Source organism: Nelumbo nucifera, chromosome 2, assembly GCF_055504915.1.
Source record: "Nelumbo nucifera cultivar China Antique chromosome 2, China Antique-T2T, whole genome shotgun sequence".
Lineage (NCBI taxonomy): Eukaryota > Viridiplantae > Streptophyta > Magnoliopsida > Proteales > Nelumbonaceae > Nelumbo > Nelumbo nucifera.
Window position 1 is genome coordinate 26965041 of NC_142650.1, and position 12793 is coordinate 26977833.

The window sequence follows — 12793 nt, forward strand, 5'->3', positions numbered from 1 at the left end:
CATAAGTACAACAATAAAAATCGAAGAATTATTGGTTCCTACCTGTTTCGGAGGAATTGTATACAACCAAATGCATTTTTAGTTAAAATTTAGCCCCAATATGATTGAAACCCACCCCACAAGTTTTAACTTCATCATACACTCACAGCAATTTAAAGTTTCCAACACCCCACTTATGATTCTATACCCCCTTTGTATTGGCATCAATTCATGCACTGTTGTTTAGAATTTGTTAGGTGGGGATAAGTGAAGTATTCCCCTTTAAAATTAGGTTTTTAATATAAAAATCAAGAGTTGGTTAGACGAAATCATCCAACCATATGTGCTCATAACAATGGTACCTAAACCTAATGTGTTCACGGTGCTGTCTAATTACCAATCAAGATCATAGATTTGCGGATGAGGATCCCATCTATGAGACAGAGGTTCACGCGTCAACCAGCCTGCTGCTTGATTTGCTTCCCTACGTCACACCGCGCTCCATAACGCTGACAAGTCTCGAACATTCCTCCATGATGATTTTCAATCTCCACGGGATCTGACATTGATTTTTTAGACATGAAATCATCATGAGAGAGTCACCTTACATTCCTCCGCGATGGTTTTCGATTTCCACGGGATCTGACATTGATTTTTGAAACATGAAATCACCATGAGAGAGCACCTTCATCAATGCATATTGGATAATTCTCATAATTGAAGAACAACATTATGAGCTTCCCAAAATAGGCTTTTGCATCAAACACTTGCCCAAAATGATTTCTAGCTATGCATGCAATCCAGTTAATTATTTCACCTTTTATAGTTATACAAACCATGTCAAAAGAGTACACTGGTTTCACTGTTAACTCATTAAATATATTGTTTGGGATTGTTCAATTCACAGCCGTAGATGGTTTCATTTGGAGGTTAGAGCTCAAGAGCTTGTGATAACCAATGTCGGGTGGAATGGGTAGTTGTTGAATTGAATTTTTGAAGTGGGGCTGTCCAGTGTCCACTCCACGTTTCGAGTACATAGAGAAAGAGAGAGAGATCCAATAAGCAACCTGAGCGTAGCTGACTGGCTGGCAAGCTGCCAAATGAGATGGCATTTAATGTGAAGCAGACATGAATTGACGTTTCAGATTCTCCGTTGTCTTCTGAGCATTCATCCGTTTTAATCATGCTATTTATAGCATTAACTTTTTCGAATTCTACACTACAGAGTTGGGGATCCCAAGGCAACCCCAAATACAATAATTCTAACACCTGTTGCAGAGAGAGGACAGATATTTATTTATTATTTTCTTTATGTTTATTTAAAGAAAAGGGTCCCTTTGTCTACTTTTTTCTGTGAAGAAAATTAATAAAGGCATCTCAAGAATCAAGGATGAAGTTGAGGGAACGTTTGCTGTGCGTTTGACAAGAGTAAGGAGGTCCAGTCTTCCAGAGGGTTTCAGTGTTTGCCACGTGGAAAATTTATCAAAATCTTTGCTCATATTTCATTAATTTTTTTTTTTTATGGCCAAGGAAGGGACTAACTTCGGAAAAAAAAAACTTGCAGTAGCTTATATGGATGATAAGCTCTGTTCAACAGCAGTCCTTGTCGTGTATTGGAGTCAGTAGCTGTTTGAGTTTTCAATCTTTACTTTTTAAAGTATTATAAGAAAAAAGCCAAAAAAAGTCATAAAGTTGTTAATTGTTACTTGTTAGAGAACAAAAGCATATTTAGGCACTTTACCAAACACCTTCAGCTTTTTAGGTTGAACAATCAACCCCCTATAGGCGAGAATTATTAGTATCCATTTGGGCAATACCTAGCTTCATATATAAAATTATTTCCTCATTTGGCAAACGCTTCTTCCCTTTTTAATATTTTTCAAGATTTCCATCTGTATTGAAGTATGTAAGTCTATTAATGAGTAGGAATGGTAATGGGGTGGGATGGGGCTGGGCTGGGCTGGGTACTGCATAGCTCAATAGCTTTTGATCAATTTTACTTGTATATTTGCAAATTTATTATTATTTTTTTATTTTTTGTTTTTATAATAATATTATATTATATAATATATAATATATAATATATAATATATAATATTATATATATTATATAATATAATATAGTCTGGGCAGGTTTGGGGCCGGTATCAGGAAGGGGTGGACAAATACCATCCCTGCCCTGTCTTCGATCCTTAACGCTGTGTTTGGTTTGAAAGAAAAAGTAGGAAAAGGAAAGGAAAAGTAAGAAAATCTATACAAGCTTTGTAAAGGTTTCTTTACCTTTCCCTTCCTTTCCCTACCTTTTCCTTCAAACCAAATATAACCTAAAACCTGCCTTGAACCCCAATCAGTGGTCAAATAACCCATCCCAGCAGAGCTCTGTGGTCAAATTACCATCTCTAAGAGAGAAAGAGAGAGAGATGGGTGTTCTGATATAGCTGGGATTTTGGAATGAACAAGCATTTCCAACACCCATTGAACACAAAGTTGTAGAGGTTTATGGTAAGGTGCATCCCCTTACAAAGTTTTAAAGTGATCCCCTCCACTTTATGTAAATTACCATCTATCACCATCAAGTTTTAAAATATCAATACGACTGTATTGCCATCGGTGTATCCAAATACACTTGAATATTGGTCCAAAAGTTTTTAAAAATTTTAGAACTTTAAAGTAATAAGTGGGACCCTCTAATATCTTTAAAGTTGAAAAAAGTCAAAAAAAAAAATCATATTACATCCACTTGAGGTTATCAAACATATGGATATTTTAATACTTGATCACCATTAATGGTTTTTTTTTTTTGTTTCAATGGAACCATTAATGAAAATTATGCCATAATATGTTGTGCCAGAAAGATGATTGCAATACTTGTAAGCTTATATCTGCATAGGATTTGAAGAGTAACTTCTATTTTATGGTAATTAATATTTAACAATTAAATTGTTTCAGTCCTTCTGCCAAGGAAACTTGAGAACTCAGTCCTGATCACTCAACCTATTTACAGGAGAGGAGATCATAACTTGAGAACTCAGTTCTAAGAGAAATGAACCATAGTTTCGGTTTTTTGTGTGTATGAAAAACCAGCTCTAAATAAGTGGTCCTTTCATTTAATGTGAATGAAGATCTTTTCAATTTGGAAAAGGAAAAATGTAGTAGAAGTCAACCTTTTTAAGCTATAACCTCATTTTACTCAAACAAAGTTGTGTTATCCAGTGAATGTTCTCTTTCTCTTTTTAATTAACTTGACTTGGCACTTAACATGGATGGGATATTGCCCTGGTCAAAGTTTCCCAACAATTTTAAATTAAAATTGTAGAAAAAATTCATTATTATATTCCCTTTTAAGTCTTTTCACTCTTAGCCTTTTTGTTTTGAGATAAAAGAATAAAAGTACAATGTAAATGAAATTATATCATGTTCTTTGGAAAATCAAAATATCTATAAAGGATACTTGCCTTTGTTTTGGTGTTAGTCATAAAAATTAAATCCAATTGCCATATAAAGTAAACATTTTCTTTGAATTCCATGCAGATTACAAAAGTTAAATCCAAATATCATGTATCATATATGATTAATACTTTTTATATATAAACATATTCTTACATTAATTTCTTTAAAAAAACAATATTTAATTCTGTTTCAGTGCCGGAAGCTTCATATTCCTTTTAACCTCTTTATGTTTTATCATTTATTCCTTATCTAAATTAAGGTAGCACCATCTTCATCTTCAAAATTCTATCTTTTAACTAACTGACACCCTTTCCCTAGTGAAGTGCACCAACATATTTATGTGGACACCCTTTCTTTTCTGTAAGCATGCAATACATCAATCTGAATTATTCAGAAGGTGACAAAGGCTTTTATTGATATATTTTATAACTCCATCTAGCTAGTTTATATCAATAAGGAACCTTGCATTAAAAGTGGCAATATGTACAGAAGATACTTTTATGAATAGAATGTAAGAGAAAAGAAAATAGTCTTTAGTTAAACTTAGATATGGCTGGCTTCAGGTAATTGGAGACGCAAAACATATCTTTGATACTATCATGGAAAAATTTACCTCTTAAAGGATATTTTAGAAAAATGGTAACATATGCACTTCAGTTAATTATTTCATGAGCAATGAGAATTAAAATGAACAATATATAGATCAAATAGATAATGAAATTTTGTCATTATGCATGGATATTTGATTGAATGAAAGTGTAGAATAACCAAAAAAGAAAAAAAAAAAGCCAGTGCACGAGGGTCCCGCCAATGTAGGGTATAGGGAGGGAAAGATATACATAGCCTTACCCCTGCACATACAGGTTTCCAAGATTTGAACCCTGGTCACCTTCACCAGGTCGCAATGAAAATGTAGAATAAGTATAGTAAAAATGCAGCACATCCAGACTTGTTGCCGGAACTAATTACTTAAAGTTTAGAGGATAATTGTGTCATGTATCATGCATGCATTACTCGGTCATAGACCAGTTCAGATCTCCTCTCCTGCACTTAACACGGGTCCATGTACTAATTAAGTGTACTAATGGAAATTCATCAAAATTCATGAGATGGTTTTGATTGGTCAAACTCTTAAGTTGACATTTTACGACCGCCGTGAATTTCGATGAATTTCCATTGGTTAGTATATACTAATTAAGTTCAGGGGATCGGACCTTCAAGTTTTGGCTGTGAGAAGTAAAATATCTACATCTCAAATAAAAGAAAATGAAGTTGAGGCAAGTCACAGCCTTGCATTTTACTAAATATTGAAGTATCTAGAGAGGAAATGTAGAATCCCAAAGAAAACCAAGGTACATATGAATTGCGCCAAATAATAAAATAATTATACTTGGCAAAAAGTTGACCCAATTCCAATCCAACCCAACCCAAAAAAACAGGGTTAGGGTCTCATATTTGCTACCCAAATGGGAATGACCCGACCCGAAAAAACTGGATTGGGTTGGGTCATGGGTTAATCCGCTGATCCGATTGTCAAGTCTAATTGGAATTATTTATGCATTGTTAGAAGTTTTGACTCCTTAATTTTTTTTTTATTTAGTCTTTAATTTTTATTGTTTACTCTTTAAATTGTTAAGTGTTCAAGTTTTTTTATTTTATATTTAAAAATTTAAGGTTAATTATTTTAATTTTGACATTTTTCATGTAAAATTTCTTTATTTTTTTAAATTTCAAATATTTTTTGGGATGACCCGAATTGACCCATAGGTCAACTCTAAACCGAACATTTAGGGTTAGGGTCTAATATTTGGCAACCCAACCCAAAATTCAACTCGAAGTACCTTGACCCAATCTGAACCCGACCCACCCAACCCAATTGCCATCTAAAAATAATACAAAGCAAAATAGAAGGGAGAAAACTCTGTCCCAGGTTCACAAAGATTAGTAAGACAAGGCAGCTGGGTCACAAACGAAATAAAGTGGGTCTTTGGATGTCAAGGAGCACTCTGCTCTTCCAACTCCAAAAATTAAAAAAAAAAAAAAAAACTATAGTAGACCCAAATCTTTTTGCCCCATTTCTCTCCAAAAGTTACCTCTTCTATAATAGCCCCATTTCATGGGGCTACACAACGGGAGTAGTCCATCCCCGATCCCAAGTCTCCACTACAGCCAGCCAGAAACTGTATGATAACTTTAATTAATAACTATGCTGATTGCCGATTTGAAAGAGTAAAGGAAGTAGATGTGGTACTCAGCTTAACTTTCTTAGTTATTCTTGAAGGAGTCAAGCCGATTTAATAGATGATTCAATCAAATCCCCTATGATTTCTATAGATCAATAAATTCTATCTGAAGGCTTTTCCTTTCTTCTCGAAATTTCTTTAACAATATAATTTTCTAAATCAAAATTAAGAAAGGATTTGCGGCCGATCTAATCTACCCTTATCCAACATAAACCCTTTTATTTCTTTCTTAACTTCAAACCTTGAATAATGAATATCACTTGAGAAATGGCAACCAAAGGTTTGCTATCTATGTGTATTGTCTCTTTAATTGCGGATTGCAGGAGTTTAGTTCCTTCATTTGCTATGTGTTCCTTTACATCATATAAATGGTCGTATTAACAAGGTGGTACATTGCATTGCAGTTGCAGTTAAGGTTCGCTACTTCTATACAAAGCATCGTTACTTGGTCGGTTGAACCTGATTTTATTCATAGCGCGCCTTGTTGACATAATGGATCCATCCTTTGTTAAAAAAAGAACAGTGTAGTGTTGTTTTATATAGGGCTATTCATGGGTTGGTTCGGTTCATTTTTACATAATTCTATCAATCAGGCCGAAACTGTTGGGTTCATTTTTATGCAAATCGAAACTCTTGGTTTCACATAATTGTTGGTTGGTTTATTAGGTTTGAATTAAACCGAATGGCTAGCGGCTGGCAACCTGACTCAACTAACAATTGGAAAAAGCATAAAGAGAGGCCAGGGCTTTTAATTTATACATTGGTTCAATCAGGTTAGAAATACATAACCAGAAATGAACCGAGCGGAAGCCAACCAAGTTCCTGACCATCTTGGGTTGAGTTGGTCTGGTTTGGTCAGTTTGATCGTTTTTAACATTATGTGAACAGCCCTAGTCCTATCACACATCAACATGATAGTTGTCAAGACTATCGATGATTTCACATCTTTGTACGATCTTTCTATTCTTTGACCTTCATGATAAACAAATTTAAGAACACAAATTTTTGTTGAAAAGTATAAAGAAAATACGAACATAATTGCACGCACAATAACATTGTTAACAGTTATATAGACAAAAGGAAAAATAATGCAACTTGACTATATTTTCTAGGTAAACTATTGGGTAAAATGCTTTAGCGCTCAATTCTTTGGAATGAATACATGGAAGGAGCTGGGATCTGCTATAAACAAATTCTGTAAGCCAATGTTGTGTTAGTTATCAGCGTTGGACAACTGTTTGTGCTTTTGGGAACTTCGGGCCTCATGCTTAATATTAAAGGAACAGCTATCCAACGCTGATAGGCAACACAACGTTGGTTTTAAAGCATTTGTTCACAGGAGGTAGGAGTCGCAAGGAAATATACACTTCACCACTCATGACATGCAAAAAAAAAATAATAATAATAAAGGGAGAAGTACGGACAAGCTCAATGCAGATTTTTTATTTTCACTGCAGAGCTATAAACATTCAAAATGGCAATAACCCACACTCTATGCCTCAACGGTAACCTGTGCTTATATATTCTGACTCTGGGCTGATCCGTCTTTCTCCCAAAAAAAAAAAAAAACACCTTTTCTGCCATGCTTGACATTTACAAAGTAATTATAAGGGCTTGATTGTTGAGAGGGGGGAAAATTGGTCAACGGGATATGGTATTCATTGACCAAGATTGTACCCATGTTTTTTTCTTTTTTTTTTAAGATTTATGTGGGATACATGGAAAATTTATTTTCCCCGGGTATCACTTCCTAGGTGGATAAGTAACTTTCCCACTTGGGAGAAAGTTGCCAACACTTGAAGAGTATAAAATTGGCCATTTTAATAATAGTTTTTTATGTCAAAAATGATTTTTTTCTTATTTATGTGGGAAATAAAAGAACATGAGTAAATGCACTTTTCCTGACAAGTAACTTATTGAAAAGCAAACGGGCCTAAAGAAATTACTACTTAAGTAAATTGACATTAGTATTTTCTATATTGAAAAAATCAAGACAACCTAATCAATGAACAAGAACTTAAGCAAGCACAAATGCAGTTTATTTTAGTCATCTCCTTCATTTGGAAGGTTCATGAGGGACGGAAATTTAAGATGAGCTAGTTTGCTTTCAACATAAGTAGCATCTCATGATCAACTTACAACAAATGCATCAAAAGGAAATTATGTTTCATCCCCTTATACAAACACATAAGATACTTAAATGACATAGATGCAATAACAAGAATCTCTCTTATTTGTTGAACATCGCCTCCTTTGTCATTAGATGCCTATCTGATCCCTGCAACCACAAAGTTGGACAGCTTTACACCGCATTCAGTGGAGAGATTTAATATCCCATGCAGTAGGAGATCAACTAGGCTTATAGTCTTCTAGGTAATAACTAGGGATGGATATTAATGAATAAAACCAATAAGTTGCTAATATTGCTAGCTAAAAAGACAAATAATAGAGCTCATCTAACTTTGCATTATTTATTTAGATGCAAAATGATAAAAGCGTTTCAGAAAATTTGGGTGAAGTTTATATAATCAGGCCAATCTTGATGACTGTATTACTTTCCTTTCACTAGTACTCATTTTGTAATGCTCATATAAAAGACCCAAGAAACATATCTTACATCTAACGAGGAACAAAGAGAAAAATTATAATCATAATAGGAAATATTGTAAAAATACATAAAGAAGTCTTTCCTTTTTTTTTTTTTTCTAAAACGTCCAAACCAAGTAGGAAACCGAAGCAATAATATGCTTAAAAGAACTGAAGGACATAACAAGGCTCAAAGAGAATTCAGAGAGAGGATTCTTCTTTCCTATTAAAAGTTAGCCACATCTCCCCTCGGGAAAATAAAAGAAAGAGATACTGAAGGGAAAAGAAAGAAAACTAAGTTCTTATTACCTCGTCAAGCTTAGCTTGGTTGCTGTTCTCCAACATCAACCCGAAATGAATATGAGGGAAATGTGCCCACTGGAAAAAAAAAACGAGATTATGAGTTGTGAGTCCACCCAGAATGTTCAATATTTCAATTTAAGTTGTAAAGAAAAGGAGCTTCTTGGTTTGGGTTAGGAATACACAGTGAATAATGTAATATCTAATAAGGTTGTAGCTCAAATTGGACTCTTTGCATTATTCACATTGAATCCCTAATAACCATATATTATGTTGAATACTCACATTTTTGGCTGCTGTGCTGAAAGCTTCTCTATGGCTGATTTCTGGATTATTGGCCTTGATCCTCTGGATCTCTTCTCTGTGAACCATATTCCATAAACAACAATTCAGTTACTATAACTAAAAGTGGTTAGGAAAGTTTGAAGAGAGTGAAAATAGTTTCATTCATTACTTTATGAACTGGTTGTATGCAGAAGGTACTCGCTGCCTCTTCTCTGGTGCTGCATAGGGAGATAAAATAATAATAAAAGGGAGCTTAGTTAAGAGTATCCCAAATTAGAACTGCTAATAATATCAAAAGAGCACTTGGGCAAGAGCTGTCAACTGTTAGATCTGCCTGGTTTTTACAGTACAGAGGTGGATAATTAGGGTTGAAAACAGTGGATGGTCTTGGGTTAGTAATGGGGCCTTTGTATGATTTAATAATCCTGATGACGCAGTTACTCTGTAGTATTGCTTCTCATGACTTCATCCTTCATCGCTTCTCACTCATAACCCACAGTAATGAGCTCTTGTGCAAAGCATATCCAAGTGCTCTTTGCAACAGTGCACACTGTCAAACGGACATCAGATAAAAGACAACTTACGGCGATTTACGATCCTTTCCTCGTTAATGGCAGGTGGTGGTCGCATTGCAATCTTGTTGCATTTTGATGAAGAGGAGCCCAACTCGATCCTGTACTCTGGAGAAGTAAAGTTTGGTGCCTGCAAATGAACCACGAGACAATAAGGTCACGGTTTTGTATAGTGACAGTGAAAAACACAGCGACCAAGAGAGAGAGAGATGGCTTATGATAATTATGGTCGAGTAGTCTACGTTCGAGTACACATTTTCTCTTGGGTAGTCCTGTCGCTAAGCCTTCTCCAATCCCAAGTCTAACGCCGTGCGGCCTCCGAACCAACAATCCCAAAGTCTAACAGCTCATCTGAGCAGTAGGCTGAAAATGAAATAAATACGAGAGAGAGAGAGAGAGAGAGAGAGAGAGAGAGAGGTGCAAGCAGCGGGAAACCTTTCATGATCTTACGAGAAGAGAGCATGAAAAGACAAACTAAGAACACTAGAACAGGTTGAGGTGAGGTGACTCAATCAGTTAGAAATTAGAATGATGTCTTATCCAGGGGAGAAAACCCTGATCGACAGTTGGATTTAAGAGATTTGAAGATTTCTTAAAAAATGCGGTTTCTTTTTCCAGAAGTGTTTCCGCCGTAGAAGACAAAGCTGATATATGGGAAGCCGCATGATCTCTGAGAACCTTATGGATTAAATCAAATCAAGGGTTAAATAAAAGTGGGTCGAAAGAAAACCAAACCCTGAAAATTGCTTTTTCCTGGGCCGGTCAAGTCATCAGAACCTGACTAAAATCCAACTGCGGCCGAAAATTCACTCTACAAAAAGCAAAAATAGGTATAGTAATGGCGGCTGCTAGGGTTACAGTCTCGCGCAGAAGCACAAGAATAGCTTCGAAAGACTCGATCCACAGATGCAATAGGTTCCCTTTCATCAAAAGAACAAATCCCAGAAACCCTAGTTTTCAGAAGCTAAAGTCATAGATGATAGATACTGATCACCGCCCTTAAAACAAGCCGAGAAGAGAGCGAGTATATTTCACCTGGAGATCTTGCCACGACAGCGACTGAAGCGCTGCTGCCATGTTCACGGACCATAGGTTAGTGCAGTGACCGCATCGGACGGTCACGATATCGAACAAGCTGCTGCATGGAACGCTGACCTGCAAAAGCGAAAGCAAACCCAGAATTTAAACAAAGACAAACCCAGATCATAAAAAATGCTTTTAAACCTTCCAATCTTTTCAGCTGAAAAGCACTCCGGAAGGTGGAAAACATTGATCCTGGTTTTCCAAGTTATCAAATTAAAAGAAGATAAGAAAAAGAACACACTTGAATTACTAGAAATCTACTGTTTTATAAGAAACCCCAGTTCTTAGCTTTCATTCTAACATGAGAATTACAAAGAATTATCTCTCTTCCTACTTCGATGAATTGTAACTGTATTTTATTGTAAAAATAATAAAGACATAAGCTAAAAAAATAAAATGAAGATCGTGGAAAAGAAATCCAATTGAGTCATCTTCTCTTTGTCTGTTGTTTCCGTGGTCTTATTCTCTTCAGCTAAAGCTAAAGCTAAAGAACACAGGATGAAGAAATCGATGAACGCAGGAGTTGTCATCGTCACTTATCATCAAATTGTTGTTTTTTCATAGTTAAAGGGAACCCTATTTTGATATCAAGTATCATAACGTAGTCATTCACGCTCTCTCTCTCTCTCTCACTCTCTCTTGTTTCGTCTCGTCTTTAGCACAACAGGTATGACTTTCGCGTTTGACAGCAAAAGAAGAAGAAAAAAAATAAAGTCCTGACGATTGAGACCTGACTGTTAAGAACCCATGAAAGAATTAATAAAATAAGTGAAAATGATGAAAACCCAGATCTCAGAAGAAATGACTTGAGCCTTTTCTTCGGGATTCAAATTAGGTCTTTTCATGCTGTTAACAGAAAAAGAAAAAGAATACTTAAAGTTGATACCGCTAGAATGATGTTGCAAAAGTTGCAAGGGATGTAGCAGACTTGCTCAGACGGAACATCGATGCAGGTCGACATATCCTCTTCAACAGAATTTTTGGCTCCCAAAGACAAAGATGGAGAAAATATTGAAAGAGATGGACCAAAAAGGAAGATGAAGATGGTGTTGATGATGAAGCTTCCTGCAGCAAGCCAGAGTATGAGAAAGAGCTTTTCCGTCAGCTCCCCCTCTGGTTTTGAAGCCTGAGTGATCGGTTTCAATTGTTAAATTGGTATATAAATAGACAGAGAAAGGGAGAGCGATTGAAGAAAAAAGTGGGTGAGAGTTTAAAGAGAAGAGAGAGAGAGAGAGGGGATCCAAAGCGGGAACACCGATGATCTGAGTCTGAGCTGTGTGGATGCCTGGAGGGAATGAAAACCATAATATATTAACGAATTAAAAATAAAAATAAAAAGTGGGGTTTTAGGGTACAAATGGTCCGTTCCTATAGTGCCCACCAGTTTACAGAGCAGGCAGAAGTGTGGGACCGGGAATAGGATTATTAGAAAGCTTTAACCGGTTTTACGGGCGGGAAGAAAAGTGGTTTTGGGGGGGAAGAAAAGCGGTTTTCCGTGACAGCTTTTCACTAGGTTTAGGGTTTCAGGAGGAGGGAAGGTTTTGGCTGTATTAATCCCATACAAGAGACCAGATGAAGGCTATTATGAAGAAATGAGTGCGACCACTCCCCCCCCGCCAGAACCGCCCTACTCCCACTGCGGACGAGGGGGGCGAAATGGTCTCTCTCTGTGTCATTGTGTCTGAATTACATTTATCCTCTTGGAAGAAAAACAAATAATTCCAGTGAAGAGTTGATCAAGTTGCAGACTGAAGCATCGAAGATGACAAACACAATAAAAGGCCGATCGATCAGATTCATTAAAGAAAAGAAGCAAAGATGAAAATGAGAAAAACAAAACATTATCAGGAACTTAGGATCTCTTCTTTGTCGACTAAGCCGACCTGATGAATGGGCTGAGAGTGCAGGTCTGGCTTCTGTCCTTTTCCATGTCTGAGAAATAATAAATTTACATGAGATACAGCCACATGACAGTGGCAGGAAAACCACGGTGGGTTTATCCAGGAATCGCCCCGAGTGAATCCTGCACTTTTCAACAGAAGTGGCCCTAGGTATATGTATATATGCATGCTTGATTTTTGATTTTGAATGCCCATTATTTAGCAGTTCCAAAGTACTTGCATTTCAGCTTTCAATCCAATCTTACCTCATTTAGCTCCTATTAATCTTTCTAAACTATTACTTGAATGTTGGCTAGGCTAGGCTAGGCTAGGCTAGGCTACTTTATATACCTTCTAAATTTAACAAATAACTAATAAAATCTGTAATAACTGTGAGCACAACCTATGACCCCAA

General features: G+C 36.2%; 1 protein-coding gene across 1 annotated transcript; it reads right to left on the reverse strand.

Moving 5' to 3' along the window:
- Window positions 1-7689: 7689 nt before the first annotated feature.
- Window positions 7690-12181, reverse strand: LOC104595406 (axial regulator YABBY 5-like). The gene is made up of 7 exons (XM_010256132.3): window positions 11385-12181; window positions 10451-10570; window positions 9428-9545; window positions 9013-9061; window positions 8844-8919; window positions 8568-8636; window positions 7690-7950 (listed from the first exon to the last, which is right to left on the reverse strand). Exons 1-7 carry the CDS (start codon window positions 11457-11459, stop codon window positions 7903-7905), a joined length of 555 nt encoding a protein of 184 aa, XP_010254434.1. The 5' UTR covers window positions 11460-12181; the 3' UTR covers window positions 7690-7902.
- Between the last annotated feature and the right edge of the window lie 612 nt (window positions 12182-12793).